This window comes from Myxocyprinus asiaticus, chromosome 33 (genome assembly GCF_019703515.2).
Source record: "Myxocyprinus asiaticus isolate MX2 ecotype Aquarium Trade chromosome 33, UBuf_Myxa_2, whole genome shotgun sequence".
NCBI classification, from domain to species: domain Eukaryota; kingdom Metazoa; phylum Chordata; class Actinopteri; order Cypriniformes; family Catostomidae; genus Myxocyprinus; species Myxocyprinus asiaticus.
In genome coordinates, this window is record NC_059376.1 from 35,728,681 (window position 1) to 35,741,870 (window position 13,190).

Here is a 13,190-nt window from a genome sequence, read left to right on the forward strand (position 1 = left end):
GGTCCTAGAGTCTGGAGGAAGGGTGGAGAAGCTCATAGCCCAAGTTGCTTGAAGTCCAGGGTTAAGTTTCCACAGTCAGTGATGATTTGGGGTGCAATGTCATCTGCTGGTGTTGGTCCATTGTATTTTTTGAAAACCAAAGTCACTGCACCCGTTTACCAAGAAATTTTGGAGCACTTCATGCTTCCTTCTGCTGACCAGCTTTTTAAAGATGCTGATTTCATTTTCCAGCAGGATTTGGCACCTGCCCTCACTGCCAAAAGCACCAAAAGTTGGTTAAATGACCATGGTGTTGGTGTGCTTGACTGGCCAGCAAACTCACCAGACCTGAACCCCATAGGGAATCTATGGGGTATTGTCAAGAGGAAAATGAGAAACAAGAGACCAAAAAATGCAGATGAGCTGAAGGCCACTGTCAAAGAAACCTGGGCTTCCATATCACCTCAGCAGTGCCACAAACTGATCACCTCCATGCCACGCCGAATTGCGGCAGTAATTAAAGCAAAAGGAGCCCCTACCAAGTATTGAGTACATACACAGTAAATGAACATACTTTCCAGAAGGCCAACAATTCACTAAAAATGTTTTTTTTTATTGGTCTTATGATGTATTCTAATTTTTTGAGATAGTGAATTGGTGGGTTTTTGTTAAATGTGAGCCAAAATCATCACAATTAAAAGAACCAAAGACTTAAACTACTTCAGTCTGTGTGCACTGAATTTATTTAATACACGAGTTTCACAATTTGAGTTGAATTACTGAAATAAATGAACTTTTCCACGACATTCTAATTTATTGAGATGCACCTGTATATATATATATATTAGAATCCTTCTTGCTTTCAGAATACTGTGATACACTTAATGTTTTGTACTACAGAATTGTATTTTGCCACTTGCTTGACAAGAGGATTGTCTCAAAGTTCCTTGAAAGTTAGTTTTCTCTCCATTTATCTTTTCTTTTCCAGGGTTTTTTGAGAGAAAGATTGCTGAATACCAAAAAAAGATGAGAGAGAAGGCAAAGAAACACTAGTGGCGACACTCACCAATGAGACTGATTGTAAATCTTGTGTGACAAAAATCCAATTGTAGGAAAATAATTTCAAGGAATGTAGATATGATTACATTTAATTTCATTACATTTCATTTTTTTATTTATGATTTGCATCTGTTAGGTTTGACAGACTTTAACTGCTGTTTGTCATTTGTGTGTGGGTCTTGTTGGGTGTCTGGGTATTTGTATTGTGATAAGCTGCTGTATTTAATGTATGTAAGGCTTGTTTCAGATAGACACTCTGGGCTTTGAGTTTGACCATACGGTTCATTGTCACAGAAGCTGAGCCAGTGGAAAGATGCAGAATTGAAATGCATACTTTTCTAAATGTATCGATCTCTCAGTGTATTTTTTATTTTTTTTTCAAGGAATTTTAAATGAAAACAATACAAATTCAGTTTGATATGAAACTAAACAAATTTCTATCCAATTTTTTTAAATGCCTGTAAAAGCACTAAAAGATGTAAAAATAGGTAAAATATATTTTTTCTAATATTAAAATGGAAAAAGACTTGCATAATTGTACATTTGCAATTGAACTGTTTATAAAATATGTGAAATATTTGTACAATTCAAGACTCAAGTATTCTGTTTTTGTGTGTGTGTGTGGCTTTTAGTTCATGTCTGTTAGCTTTGAGGCCATCAATATACTAGTGTACTCAGACATGCACACTTTAAAATGTACAATCTTTCTTTTAGGGGAAAACAGACAACAAATACTGATGACTTATCTTGCATTCAGAGGTGTAAACATATTTTTGTCCAATAAAAGGCTCTCTAGAATGAGAATATCCCCTCCTCCTTGTACCACCAGACTCTGACTAGTAATAACAAATAGCAAATCAGGGTTCACAGCGGTGACGTAAACTATAGAGAAGGATGTAGCTGCAGGATGAGCTCCAAAAAGGGGCGGGAGCTCCAAACCACCAGCAAAGATATACAGAGCCCCTAACCTAACCCAACCCTTTCCCTAATCATGTGTGGAAGTGTCTTCTTACTTCAGGAGTAACCCCGTTCCCTTCTGGAGTCACCCCGCCCTATATTGGAGATTCCGCCACCATTTAGAGATCTCCGGGCTGCAGCTATACCTACTTGCATTTGTCAAGCCATTTTTTGGAGTCTTCAAAATAAAAAAGTTTCTCTCCTGGAATACTGAGATTTGTGAGGGAAAACGTGTCTCTTGAAATGAACACATATTAAATGTCCACTGCAGTGTTAAATATCAGACATAATGTGGCAGAGTTTCTCAGATTGTGCCAGCCAATAGGGGTGAGCGTTCTCCTTGTTGGACTTGCTCTCTCCCTCGATAGTGAAGATGGTCATAAAGATGGTTACTCTGAAGTATAGGCTGAACCCGCAGATTTATTTTCTAGTAAAATAAAAAGAACGTGTGATCAAACAGGTGATAAGCTGGATGCAAATTAGATCAACTCTGAACAATGCACATATACTGTATAGGCAAGACAAAAATACACAATTGTATATAAAAATAATTGGGAATTAGATTACTTGAATGATTCTTGAATACTTATATAAGATGCCCCCTTTGCTGAAGTGTTATTGAAATGTGCCATTTGATTTAGCGTACCGTAAACCACCATAGCAAAAGATCCTACCTGGAAATCGTGAATGTAAGTGAGGAAGAAACCGATGAAGGAGAATGCCAGAGACCACTCAGCCGCAGCGCTGACCTGGTGTGCTATGAAACCCTAAAACACAAAATATAGTTCACATATTACACACTCATCCATTAGCATCCAACAGCTATAGGACATTTGAGAAATTAAAAGACACTGTGAGTGAAGTTTAGATCAAGCTTATCATGTCTTACTCGCTCTTCGGGTTTCCAGTGTAACTTCTTGGCCACATCCACACCAGACAGGTCATCATACATTAACACAGAGGATATGAATACTTCAATTCAGTTAAAGAAGTAGCATGAGTAACAAACCATTTCAGTTTCAATGCAATTTATTTGCTTAGTGCTTTTCAAGATAAATACAGTACTGTTCCAAAGCTGCTTTACAGAAAATTGTGTATCAAACTTAAACCCAAAGGTGACAATGGCAAGGATCTTTAACCACTACGTCACAAAAACAAATGTTATTATATTGAAGTCTGCACAGTTAAAAAGGATACATGTAATTATGCTAATGAGAGACCACATTGCCACAGCCATGCGTGCCCACAGAATATCCCTGCCATGGAAACGCGGCTGCATTCGGTATGACATGCCAGTCTGAACCAGGATATACAACATAGCTGGGCCAAAGGTCAGCCCCGCCCCCAAAAGGTGCATGGATATCATATCTGTTTTCTGAAAGAACAGAAAAACTTTCTTCTCTGACAGTTTCAGAATACATGTTTTAAATACACACATCATTATAACTGTCCCATCAATATAAAGTCAAAAGTAGAGGAACGAAACTTTGGGTGTTACCTGGAAGTTGGCGACAACACACATCCCTACAGTGCTGAAGATGCCCAGGAGGAGAGCTGAGTAGTTGAGCAACTGTAAACTTGACTCAGAGGCCGAAATCAAAGCTTGAACTTGTTTATATCGCACATACATAGTGCCCAAACCTGCAAGTATGCATACACTTAAATAACACACTCAATCTATAAATGACACACATACAAGTTATCAAAATATGCCCATGCAAAAGATCCTTTCGCTTTGCATTGGGGTCCTGATCACCTTGGTCGGGTTTAAAGTGCCATAATGGCCAACTAACTGTACAACATCATTCTCATTACATGCTTACCAAAAAAAATAAAAAATAACACAAATAAAAAATAGACATGAAATATTGATTTGAATTTAATTAGTACAGCAATGCATTAACAAATGTTGCCTGGGACAACAGTCAGTTATACAGTTTAGCAGTGATTATACATAACCTACTGATCTATAAGATAGAAATAGATTACTGGCGCAGCGGCAAACTGACAGCCGTAGGTGACGCCATATTGGTATTCCCTAATCGCCATATGGCCTCCATGACTGACTGGTGATACCGCCACATTTTCATTATGATTTTGATTGCTGATGGACTGTTTACTTGTTCTGGTCTCCATAAGAATGAGCGATCCAGACAAAGAACAACAACCACTTTAAGTTTTAGTTTGAGTAAAAATGTGTTCAGGCTCAACTTATGTAGTTTTTGGCTGTCATAACGACTCAAAGTAGTTAATGATATCAGTGTAACCAATCTCGGGCCATCGCTTCATGTCATGTTCCCACTCGGGTGAGGCACTGTCAAAAGATGGTCATCCCGTAAGTATCGGCACTATGGAGCCACATGTTTTTTATTTGGCAATTTGTACTAATTTAATACGCTAAACATCACATTATCTGCTAAAAACAGGAAAAAAGGTGGATATTATAAATCAGCACGCCCCCTGCACTTTCTGCATGGACTTTTGGGCAAAATCTGTGGAATTCTGCTGAATAGATTTAAATATAGCAAAATGCGTTAAACAGAGCTGAGAGCGAATTCAAATTAGCCAACATATTTAACAAATATGGTTGGTTCTTTACCAACTTATCAAATTACACAGGCAGCAAAGTGCGCACACTGACAGAAGATGTTTAATTGCAGGTAGCGAATATAATGTCCATGGTAGGTAACTAAGACTCGGAATGACACAAGATATGCTGTTAGACACACAGACACGTGCTTTAAGAAACACACTTTATTATATTTTTAAGAACAGGTGACAGAAAATCTGTCTATGTGTATATCTGACACGCTGTTTGTTCGGAGGCGTGCAGTCTCATGGAACATGCATATGTAAAGGGTTCTCACTCTTTATTTGTTTCAGTCTTCAGATTTTTTTTTTTTTGCAAAGAATAGTATCGTCTATGAGAATGCTGCAAATGACCTCAGACCATCTCAGCTCAAGAGGTGCTCTGAGTTCAGTTCGCATTATTTCCACAGAGCAGTTTGTTGTGAGCGTAACTCTGCAGGTTTACTTTATATATAGCCTATACGTCTATGATTAAATCATAAAAGAATACAAAAACAAGTTCACCTTGAACCATGATTTATATTTCAGTAATTATTATCATCATTATAATTATTATGTTTACATTTATAAATGTTTTTAGATCTTAATTTGTATTTGTAATTTTCCACCTGTTGTCATAGATGGATACTTGTGTGATGATAAATGGAAACCACTTCGTTATTTTAATTGCTTTTTCGTTTCATTTGAAGTGCAGTTTGAATTTAGAAATGTCTTTGGTTTAAGTTTTTTGTTTTTTAAATAAATGAATTTAATTTTCTATGCAAAATCACTAAAGCAAGAACATTCATCACACACATTCAAAGTCATTACCCTTCCGAAGCAGCTAAACTGGGTCCTGGGATGAAAGGTAATAAAACACCAACATTAAACCCGCAACAACCCACAATAAGTGATGTATTTGCCCAGACAACGAAATAACCAACCGGTAGCCCATGATGGAGAGAATGCACAGATGAAGTAGGTTCGTTGCCAAAGAGATGTTGCCCTTCACAGCTGTTGAAAAGCCATCTTTCAAAATGTTGAACAACACACATTTTAACTGCACTTCATTTTTTTCAGTTTCATTTGAATTTTTAGTTAAAATAAATACAAAATAAAGTTCAAAGTTTGAAATCAAGCTGCTTTGCGTTATTGTGTAGGCTATTGCTTAACGAAAATGACCACTTATCATCCAACCAGCTGCAGTACTCGTAGTCGGTCTGAACGTGAACACCGCACAGGTGTGAAAATTATGATATTGTGGCAAGTCTATGTCACACTCTGGTAGACATTTGCATCTGACCACCTCCACAACAACTACTTTACCTTATTACTTCTGTAGCCCCGCCCAGTATGGGTGAGCAGTGAGATGGTAAAGAGAGAGCATGTCAGTCAAGAGCTAATCATAACAGTGGGCATTTACTGTAAAATCTTAAAGCAGCACCAGAACTGAGCGTTTCTGACAGAGGGTCAGCTGAGGGTGGAAAATGAGCAATTTTGGCAGCAATTTTAACCTAAAGTCCTCCTCTCAAGATGACAGAATGGACAAAACAATGAAGAATTTGAGAGACAAATGCACAGTGTTGTGTAAAGTATCCATTCGTCATCGTCATACGTAAAAGTAAAGATACCTTCATATAAAATTGACTCAAGTTATAGTAGCTCATGAGAAAATACTTAAGGAAAAGTATTAAAGTAACTGATTTTAAATTTACTTAAGTATCAAAAGTACAAGTAAATCGCATAAATGACAGAACAGCTAATTAAAACCATGGCAACTTATTTGATTGGCGGTACTCATCATTTACTCACCCTCATGCCATCCCATATGTGTATGACTTTCTTTCATCTGCAGAACACAGATGAAGATTTTTAGAAGAATATCTCAGCTCTGTAGGTTCATACAATGCAAGTGATGGGTGAACAGAACTTTGAAGCTCCAAAAAGGAGATAAAGGCAATATTAAAGTAATCCATATGACTCCAGTGGTTTAATCATTGTCTTCTGAAGAGATCCATTTGGTTTAGGGTGAGAACAGACCAAAATATAACTCCTTTTTCACTGTACATGTTACCATTGTAGTCTTCAAGCATGATCATGATTTCAAGCTTGTCAAGCTTGCTCAGAGTGCTAGATGGCACTATAGGAAGTGTAATCGAGCTTGAAATAGTGATCACCAAGGAGACTGCTGTCAAGATGTACAGTGAAAAAGGAGTTATATTTTGGTCCGTTTCTCACCCAATGCCAACTAGATCGCTTCAGAAGACATTGATTAAACCACTGGAGTCTTATGGATTACTTTTATGCGCCCTTAATTTGCTTTTTGGAGCATTCAAATGTCTGGCCACCATTCACTTACACAGAAAGGACCAACAGAACAGAGATATGCTTCTGTGTTTCGCAGAACAAAGAAAGTCATACACATCTGGGATGGGATGAGGGTGAGAAAATTATGAGAGAATTTTCATTTTTGAGTGAACTATCCCTTTAAAGTCATGTCAGAATTATCATATTTATGAGATTCGACTCAAATGATTCTTTCACGAATCAGACATCACTATCGCCGATCGACATGGATTTTTGGACGTACACCTATTTTTTGTGGTGTTCAGTCGCAAAAGTAACGAAAGGGTCTGGAGAAATTTAGCGTAATAAAAGTATAATTTTTTCTCTTCAAAATGTAGTGAAGTAAAAGTCCAAAGAAATACTTATACTCAAGTACAAATATTGAAAAACTGTACTTAAGCGCAGTAATGAAGTATTTGTACTTCGTTACTATAAACCTATGCAAATGCAAGTTTACAATGTTTACAATATTACCTAAGAAAGCTGAGACTGACAGCATGAAGCCAAACACGCAGCGCTCAGGAACCTCAGTGCCTGTGTCACTACAAACAAAATAAAACACAACACAGTCAACTAAAGCTGGAAGAAAAAGATAGTACATCACTGAATGCATTTGAGCGACAGTCAAACTCTTAAAAATAAACGTAACACTAATAAATTGAAAGCAAACATTTTCCCTATTAAATTTCACTATAAAAATTGGTTATTTTTATGCATTGTGTTTCTCACATGGACCTTTAGATACCCCAACGTTCTGTTTGGGATCAGACAGACATAACTCCAAAAGCATACTTAACCAGGGGCATAGATTCCAGGGGGAATATGTGGTGGTGACTGAGGCTGAACTATCACTATAAAGTGTCAATAATATCTGCTTACTGGATTGCTAAAAAAAATCTTATTACTTTTAAACACAGTTTTAGGGTTTCTGGGACCCCAAATATAATGAAATAAGTGTCAATCTCGACAGAACATAAGGGTTTAATGATGCATTGCAAAAGCAGTATTTATCTTTCAGCAATGCTGTAATGAAAGCAGAACTCACCTAATGTATGGAATGAGCAGGTCGGCATGGCCCAACACCACCGCTGTGGCATACGAGAGAAGGAATGTTGCTGAAGACCAGATAACCAGAGCCAAAGGGAGAGCGCACAGCCCTCGCTGAAACCACCACATAATGCACTCGCATAGAGACGGTCCCGAGAAACTCACTCACAGAGGATTCAACACGTAGATATCTATGCATCAAGCATGGAGCTTAAAAGGCAAATCATCCCAGCAAATAGAAAGTTGCTCATATATACAATCATACGACAAGACACAGGAGGGTTAGGGGGGTTGAAAACACCAAAATAATGCAAAACCACAAGATTCAGAATTTTCTTGTTTTCACATACAAACCCAGAAATAAGGGAATGTAAGGTCAACTGAGGCTCAATGTTAAAACAGCATGAAACTGGTCAGTGCAACAGCCCCCAGGCTGTTAGTCTGTTAGTCAATGATATAGACATGCATATTATCTGCGGAGTTGGATTAGTAACAGGTACACACACAGTGATAAATAATAAGAAGCAATCAGAAATATTAGTTATAAGTTCAGAGTTAGAGTGAGTTAAAATGTCTGTGGATATCTGAAGTCTTGCGCTGTGTCAATGATCTTTTGTGTATGTGTGAATGTGATGCTTTGCCTAAAGTCCTATGACCAAAAGTCAGCTGACACTCATTCAGCGTGATTTCACTTTCTGCAAAAACAAACACAGGTGACCTTTCAATATACGGAGCCACAACGCATATATAATAGATTAGTTACCTGATCACAAGACATTACATACACAAAAATGAGGAAATCAAGGGTGGGACTCACAACAGAAAGCACTATTCCAATGATAATGATGACACTGGATGAATACTCAAAGCTAAATACAGTAGAATACTATAAACACACTATTAACTGCAGTGTGTATATATATATATATATATATATATATATATATATATGTTATAATAAGATGCTTTTCATTACTGCATTACAGTAAGCAGAATGGAAATTTGGGGTTTATGCTTAATCGTCATGAAAACAAGTCACAATGCAAAAAATAGTACAGGAAGCTTCCTTTACAATTAAGTTTATTTTTGCTTAGTGTTGATTACCACAAAAAATTATTTTCACCTGTTCCTTGTTTATTAAAAAATATCTGTAAAAATTGCAATTGAAGTCACTTACAATGAAAGTCAATGGGGCTAGTCCATTTACGTTAAAACAGACACCGTTTCAAAAGTATAGCCACAAGATGTAAACATTATACTAGTTAATATTATTTTACTGCGATAAAATCAGGGCTTTACAGCGATTTACCAGATTACAGGGTTTGGCTTTGGATTTAACTTTACACAAATACGTTTAGCAAGCAATTTTATTACACTAAAATCATGTTAAAAAATATAATGGACTGGCCCCATTCACTTCCATTGTATGTGCCTTTAACATTGTATGTGTCTTGATTTTTTAATTTAAATAAGGGGTGAGTTGATTTTTTATTTTTAATCAACATTATACTACAAAACCATCAATTGAGCTCAACTTGTATTGTAGCCGGAACAGAATGCTACATGTCCAAACACCATAGTTTTACCATGGTACATTCCTTAGTAAAGGAACTATGACAAACTGAGGCAGTCATCAATAAATCTGTTAACATAAATATAACAATCTTTATTTAATGTCCATTAGTCTGTTACAAAGTAAGGAATTCGCTGTAAATCAACAGAACAACAAAACCTGGGTAAAGATGCAAATTACACATGTACGTAAATTTAGTTGCAGTGGCAGACATTTTCTTCAACTATGTGTGCATTATAGCGGCCACCTGTTAATGGATGGCGTTTTAAAGCAGAGTAACACAAATAAATGAAAAACCCACTTAAATAACATTAGCAAATTCTCAACAGGATTAAAACATTTCCAATAAAAGTCTCATTAAACAAACAACTGCTCAGAGGTAGATGCAAAACAATGACAAGTTTTGAGAAATATACATAAACTCTGGCCATTCTTTTTATATTTTACCCTTGGAAGCACTCAGTGCGGACCTGTAGGGTTATTGTCCTTTTATTTGTTATATCAACCTTTTCCTTGAAAAAAAAAAAAAAAAAAGAGCATGAATGTAAAAACAAAAATTAAATAAACACATCATATAAATGTAGTTATGCTGTATATGACTGATCACGCTTTGCGCACTCAATGATGTTAACGTAACATGCAGGAATGCAAGCATCTTTATCAAGTACGATGCTATGAGTAGAATTAACTAAGAAACAAAATACAAATTTGTCAGGAGCTAAATATTATCAAAATCACAGAGTCCAAATTTTATGGTGCATAGAGGAGTATACCGACACTGAATAATAAAAGGCACAAAAAAAAAAATATTTGCACAGTTAACTAAGGTATTTAGACCTCAAACACTGACGTTCATGTTATCCATAATGAAGGGTTCATATTATGTACAGTGTAATATAACTCACATAGAACCATTCTACACTTTTATCTCATATCTTGGCACTGGTTATTATATGGAAAAATATGACCTTTTACTAACACAGCTTTTCTTCATTTAGTGGCATTGACATTTCTAAATAATAATATCCTCCAAAACACAAGATGAAGAAGAAACATAAGCAAAGAAAGAAAAATTCTTTTTATACTGTATAGATTTTTACTGACTGATCAGATGAAAGCTCTATGAATTGGTATTAAATAAACATAATTTGAACATGCAAAATTGTCTTCCTGCATTTCTGTGATGGAAAATCCTCTGGCTGCTTTTCTTGTAATTAGATTTTCTCATTAAAAAAATCTGCTGTGATTCTCTCTCTTACCTAACTGGCTGCACTTTCTCCACTCCTCTCAACACAAAAACACTGCTCTGTACTGGCAACAGTAACTTGCACTGGCCAAGATAAAGGGATAAATAGGACATTATCACAAAACCTGTTAAGAAATGCCCTGGTCATATTTAACCAAAATACAATATATACTGCCTGGCCAAAAAATAGTCTCAGTTTGGATTTAAATTATGGTTATGATCTGGGGTTGCTTCAGTTGGTCAGGTCTAGGCTCAGCAATGTTATGCGGCAATAAAATGAAGTCAGCTGAGTAACTGAATGTACTGAATGACCAGGTTATCCCCTCAATGTATTTTTTCTTCACTGACAGCATGGGAATAGAGTTAAAGTCAGACGTTTACATACACTTAGGTGGAATTAAAACAAATTTTTTAACCACTCCACAGATTTAATATTAGCAAACTATATTTTTGGCAAATCGTTTAGGACATCAACTTTGTGCATGACACGAGTAATTTTTCCAACAATTGATTACAGACAGATTGTTTCACTTTTATTTGACTATATCACAATTCCAGTGGGTCAGAAGTTAACTGTGCCTTTAAGCAGCTTGGAAAATTCCAGAAAATTATGTCAAGCCTTTAGGCAATTACATTTACGTATTTGGCAGACGCTTTTATCCAAAGCAACTTACAGTGCACTTATTACAGGGACAATCCCCCTGGAGCAACCTGGAGTTAAGTGCCTTGCTCAAGGACACAATGGTGGTAGCTGTGGGGATTGAACCAGTTATGTGCTTTAGCCACCTACGCCACCACTACACCACATTTGCTTCTGATAGGCTTATTGGTATAAATTGGAGGTATACCTGTGGATGTTTTTAAGGCCTACCTTCAAACTCAGTGCCTCTTTGCTTGACATAATGATAAAATAAAAAGAAATCAGCCAAGATCTCAGAAAATAAACTGTGGACCTCCACAAGTCTGGTTCATCCATGGGAGCAATTTCCAAATGCCTGAAGGTACCACGTTCATCTGTACAAACAATAGTACGCGAGTATAAACACCATGGGACCACGCAGCCATCAGGAAGGAGGCACATTCTGTCTCCTAGACATGAACGTAGTTTGGTGCGAAAAGTGCAAATCAATCCCAGAACAACAGCAAAGGACCTTGTGAAGATGCTGGAGGAAACAGGTAGACAAGTATCTATATCCACATTAAAACGAGTCCTATATCAACATAACCTGAAAGGCTGCTCAGCAAGGAAGAAGCCACTGCTCCAAAACCACCATAAAAAGCCAGACTACAGACTTTTTGGAGAAAAGTCCTCTGGTCTGATGAAACAAAAATTGAACTGTTTGGCCATAATGACCATCGTTATGTTTGGAGGAAAAAGGGTGAGGCCTGAAAGCCGAAAAACACCATCCCAACTGTGAAGCATGGGGGTGGCAGCATCATGTTGTGGGGGTGTTTTGCTGCAGGAGAGACTGGTGCACTTCACAAAATAGATGGCATCATGAGGAAGGAAAATGATGTTTATATATTGAAGCAACATCTCAAGACATCAGCCAGGAAGTTAAAATTCAGTTGCAAATGGGTCTTCCAAATGGACAATGACCCCAAGCTTACCTACAAAGTTGCGGCAAAATGGCTTAAGGACAACAAAGTCAAGGTATTGGAGTGGCAATCACAAAGCCCTTATTGTGAGAAGCTTGTGAAAGGCTACCCAAAACGTTTGACCCAAGATAAACAATTTAAAGGCAATGCTACCAAATACTAACAAAGTGTATGTAAACTTCTGACCCACTGGGAATGTGATGAAAGAAATAAAAGCTGAAATAAATCATTCTCTCTACTATTATTTTGACATTTCACATTCTTAAAATAAAGTAGTGATCCTAACTGACCTAAGACAGGGAATGTTGTCTACGATTAAATATCAAGAATTGTGAAAAACTGAGTTTAAATGTATTTGGCTAAGGTGTATGTAAACTTCTGACATCAACTGTATTCCAGGACGACAATGCCAAGATTCATTGGGCTCAAATTGTGAAAGAATGTTTCAAGGAGCATGAGGAATCATTTTCACACATGAACTGGCCACCACAGAATCCTGAACTTAACCCCAGTGGTATGTGCTGGAGAAGACTTTACGGAGTGGTTCGACTCTCCCGTCGTCAATACAAGATCTCAGCCAAAAATGAATTAAACTCTGGATGGAAATATATGTTGTGATGTTGCATAAGGTTATTAATATATTACTAAAATAATATTAAATCTGTGGAGTGGTTAAAAAATGTGTTTTAATTCCACCTAAGTGTATGTAAACTTATGACTTCAACTGTATGCCTGTGCCGTCAGGAAGAAAAAAAATCCATTGATGGGATAACCTGGTCATTCAGTACATTCAGTTACTCAGCTGACTTCATTTTA

At 36.9% G+C, this 13,190-nt stretch overlaps 2 protein-coding genes across 6 annotated transcripts in view; one reads left to right on the forward strand and one right to left on the reverse strand.

Moving 5' to 3' along the window:
* The window catches only part of dennd2da (DENN/MADD domain containing 2Da), a 34,940-nt gene extending 33,316 nt beyond the window's left edge, over window positions 1–1,624 (forward strand). For all 5 annotated transcript variants that reach the window (XM_051668217.1, XM_051668215.1, XM_051668216.1 and 2 more), the window contains one exon: window positions 968–1,624. In XM_051668217.1, the coding sequence (XP_051524177.1) occupies window positions 968–1,032 (65 nt within the window). In that variant the 3' untranslated portion in view covers window positions 1,033–1,624. The remainder of the gene's footprint in view (window positions 1–967) is intronic.
* On the reverse strand, window positions 1,384–8,651 carry LOC127423715 (DNA damage-regulated autophagy modulator protein 2). Its single transcript, XM_051668234.1, has 7 exons — window positions 7,955–8,651; window positions 7,384–7,451; window positions 3,494–3,636; window positions 3,193–3,370; window positions 2,885–2,967; window positions 2,670–2,762; window positions 1,384–2,422 (listed from the first exon to the last, which is right to left on the reverse strand). The coding sequence occupies exons 1-7, from the start codon at window positions 8,083–8,085 to the stop codon at window positions 2,300–2,302; spliced, it is 819 nt and encodes a 272-aa protein (XP_051524194.1). The 5' UTR covers window positions 8,086–8,651; the 3' UTR covers window positions 1,384–2,299.
* Window positions 8,652–13,190: the final 4,539 nt, after the last annotated feature.

Bases quoted from the DNA above. Each gene is read 5' to 3' on its own strand.
- LOC127423715 (XM_051668234.1), bottom strand. From the start codon at position 8,085: ATGTGGTGGTTTCAGCGAGGGCTGTGCGCTCTCCCTTTGGCTCTGGTT. The intron at 3,637-7,383 runs GTAATATTGTAA...GCATACTTGCAG, and splicing joins GTCAGTCTCAGCTTTCTTAG to GTTTGGGCACTATGTATGTG. The intron at 2,968-3,192 runs GTATCCTTTTTA...ACTGAATTGAAG, and splicing joins TCTCATTAGCATAATTACAT to TATTCATATCCTCTGTGTTA.